General features: G+C 41.6%; 1 protein-coding gene across 1 annotated transcript; it reads left to right on the top strand.

Annotated features, from left to right (window-relative positions):
• On the top strand, positions 1-2,276 carry LOC104746182 (EGF domain-specific O-linked N-acetylglucosamine transferase-like). Its single transcript, XM_010467598.1, has 3 exons — positions 1-526; positions 610-906; positions 1,009-2,276. Exons 1-3 carry the CDS (start codon positions 370-372, stop codon positions 2,202-2,204), a joined length of 1,650 nt encoding a protein of 549 aa, XP_010465900.1. The 5' UTR covers positions 1-369; the 3' UTR covers positions 2,205-2,276.

Below are 2,849 nucleotides of genomic sequence, written 5' to 3' on the forward strand. Positions count from 1 at the left end.
TCGACTAACTACTTCATGCCCTCCAAATCCTTCCTCTCCAATGCCGACACTCCCCCTGTTTTATTAAATTAATAAGACTCTCTCCTTTTATTAAACACTAACTAATATCTTCTTTTCTTTTTTTTTAATCTTCAACACCTAAACGTTCTCTTCTTGATCCTGTCTTAAAATCCAGACATTTTTAGAGACACGACCAATATATGTCGTAGAACAAGTTCTTAAATACCACAAAACTATCCTCTCCTTCTCTCACATTCATTCATTCCTTCCTTCATTCATCTCTCAACATTCGCGAGAATACTGGTTTCAAAAGATTTCTTGTAGCACAAGAAAGATTAGAAAAGTTTGTGTAACTTTAGAAACAAAGTAATGACAGAAAAGAATCTTCTTTACGATACAATACTTGCTCGAAGCTTTAGCAAGAACGAGCAGAAAAGACTTGGCTATGGAGCTTTCATTGCCTCTCTTCTCTTCGTCTTCACTCTTTGCACTGTCTTTAAACCTTATCTCAGCCCTCTACCAGTCGGTATGTCCCTTGCAACGTTTTCCAAAACGTAAGAAAACGCAGAAACAATCATTAACCATAACGTTTATCTTTTGTGTCTTCAGTGGAGCTGCAATTATCAGTGGACGAAGATGGTCTCCGAATGCTGAGAATAACCGAACCGCAGAAACCGCAAGCAATAACGAGCAGCAACGATGCAACATCCGAAGATTCAGAGAAACTCATTGTCCCAACGAAGCAAGATAACGTTACATCAAATGGAGTAATTACTCAGAGCCTAGTCAGTTCTGAAGATGACAAGCTTAGTGTGTGCAACGACACAAGCTTGCCTAAGAATCATCATGATTCGTTTAATTGTACTACTACCAACACTACAATCTCCGAAGAACAAGTTATATCAGGTTCGCATACATCAAATTATTTTCTCCATCTATATTTGTCTTGTATTGTTATTGGTTTTAGTCAAGTTATTGATATTTTCAATCTTTTGGGTGAATTTGAAGATGAAAGCAAATTAGAGAAAACTATGAAACCAATATGCAACAAGCTAAAAAGAACAGAGTTGTGCGAGCTAAGCGGCGACGTGAGAATCCATGGCAAATCCGCGACCGTTTCTGTAGCGATCACGTTTGCGTTTTCTGGGAATTCCACGTGGCATATGAGACCATACGCGCGAAAAGGTGATACTGCGGCCATGAATCGCGTTAGAGAATGGACGGTGAAATTGAAACAAAACGCTGACGACCAATTAGAGAACGCTAATTTCTCGCGTTGCGATAGGAATCACAGCGTTCCAGCGATGCTCTTCTCACTCGGAGGCTACTCGATGAACAATTTCCACGATTTCACCGACATCGTGATTCCTCTGTACACGACGGCGCGTAGGTTCAACGGGGAGGTTCAGTTCCTCGTGACGAACAAGAATCCACGGTGGATCGAAAAATTTAAGGAGTTACTGAGGAAACTCTCGAACTACGAAGTGATTTACATCGACGACGAAAACGAAACGCACTGTTTCAGCATCGTCGTCGTCGGTCTCAATCGCCACCGTGAGTATTACAAAGAGCTGACGATCGATCCTTCGAATTCGGAGTATTCCATGTCCGATTTCCGGAGTTTTCTAAGAGACGCTTACTCGTTGCCTAACGCCGCCGTGACCACGAGACAGACGCGGCGGCGGAGGCCACGGATTCTGATTTTGTCTAGAGGCAGATCGAGAGCGTTCACGAACGCCGGCGAGATCGCTAAAGCGGCGAGGCGAATCGGATTCAAAGTCGTGGTGGCGGAAGCCAACACCGGGCTCGCGAGTTTCTCGCAAACGGTGAATTCATGCGACGTGATGGTCGGCGTTCACGGCGCGGGGCTTACAAACATGGTGTTTTTGCCGGAGAACGCGGTGGTGGTTCAGATTCTTCCGATCGGTGGATTCGAGTGGCTGGCGAAGACGGATTTCGAGGATCCGTCGAAGGGGATGAATCTGAGGTATCTGGAGTACAAGATCACGCCGGAGGAGAGCACGCTGATGCAGAAGTACGGACGCGATCACGAGGTCGTTAGAGATCCATCGGCGGTTGCGAAACACGGGTGGGAATCGTTTAAGTCGGTTTATTTGGTACAGCAGAACGTTAGCATTGACATGAACCGGTTCAAACCGGTTCTTGTCAAAGCTTTCGAGTTTTTACAGAGTCAGTCGGTGTAATTTATTATTTTACTGCATTCGTAATACTGTAAATTCTTGTAGACGTTATCGATCTGATTCATTATTATTCGTGCAAAAGTTTAGAATTGTCAATTATTTTTATTAACAATAGTAGTTTGATAGTCTAATCAAAAAGTCAAAGGTTTGTTTTCAATTACGTAGGAAACATATGAATCGACATATCTAAGCTCAGATAAGCCGGCTCTCTGGTCTCTTCTTCGCTGATGTCTAGAGCTAGATGGAATCGTTTTAGTTTGTTTTCAAGTTAGGTTTATTTGGCTAGTCTTTTAAGCAGTTGTTTGGCCTTGGGTTGGAGAGTTCATTGGTTTGCTTAGAGTTTTGAATTGGGGTTTGTGGATGTAGTTGGAGCGATATTTTCCTTGGGGTTTGTGGTTGCAAAGAAGATCGTAGTAATTCCGAATTTGATAGGTCCACCGTACGACTCGAAGAATCCGTCTTTAGTGTTATTTCAGTTCATGTATAGTTCATCGTTTTGAAGCTCTCAGTGTTCTGTCTCAATTATTTTTTGGACCCTGAACTAAAAAAAAGTTTTAGATCCTATTTCTCATGCTAAAAAAAAAAAAAAAAAAAAAAAAAAAAAAAAAAAAAAAAAAAAAAAAAAAAAAAAAAAAAAAAAAAAAAAAA

This window comes from Camelina sativa, chromosome 15 (assembly GCF_000633955.1).
Source record: "Camelina sativa cultivar DH55 chromosome 15, Cs, whole genome shotgun sequence".
NCBI lineage: Eukaryota > Viridiplantae > Streptophyta > Magnoliopsida > Brassicales > Brassicaceae > Camelina > Camelina sativa.

Bases quoted from the DNA above. Each gene is read 5' to 3' on its own strand.
- LOC104746182 (XM_010467598.1), top strand. From the start codon at position 370: ATGACAGAAAAGAATCTTCTTTACGATACAATACTTGCTCGAAGCTTT. The intron at 527-609 runs GTATGTCCCTTG...TTGTGTCTTCAG, and splicing joins TCTCAGCCCTCTACCAGTCG to TGGAGCTGCAATTATCAGTG. The intron at 907-1,008 runs GTTCGCATACAT...GTGAATTTGAAG, and splicing joins CGAAGAACAAGTTATATCAG to ATGAAAGCAAATTAGAGAAA.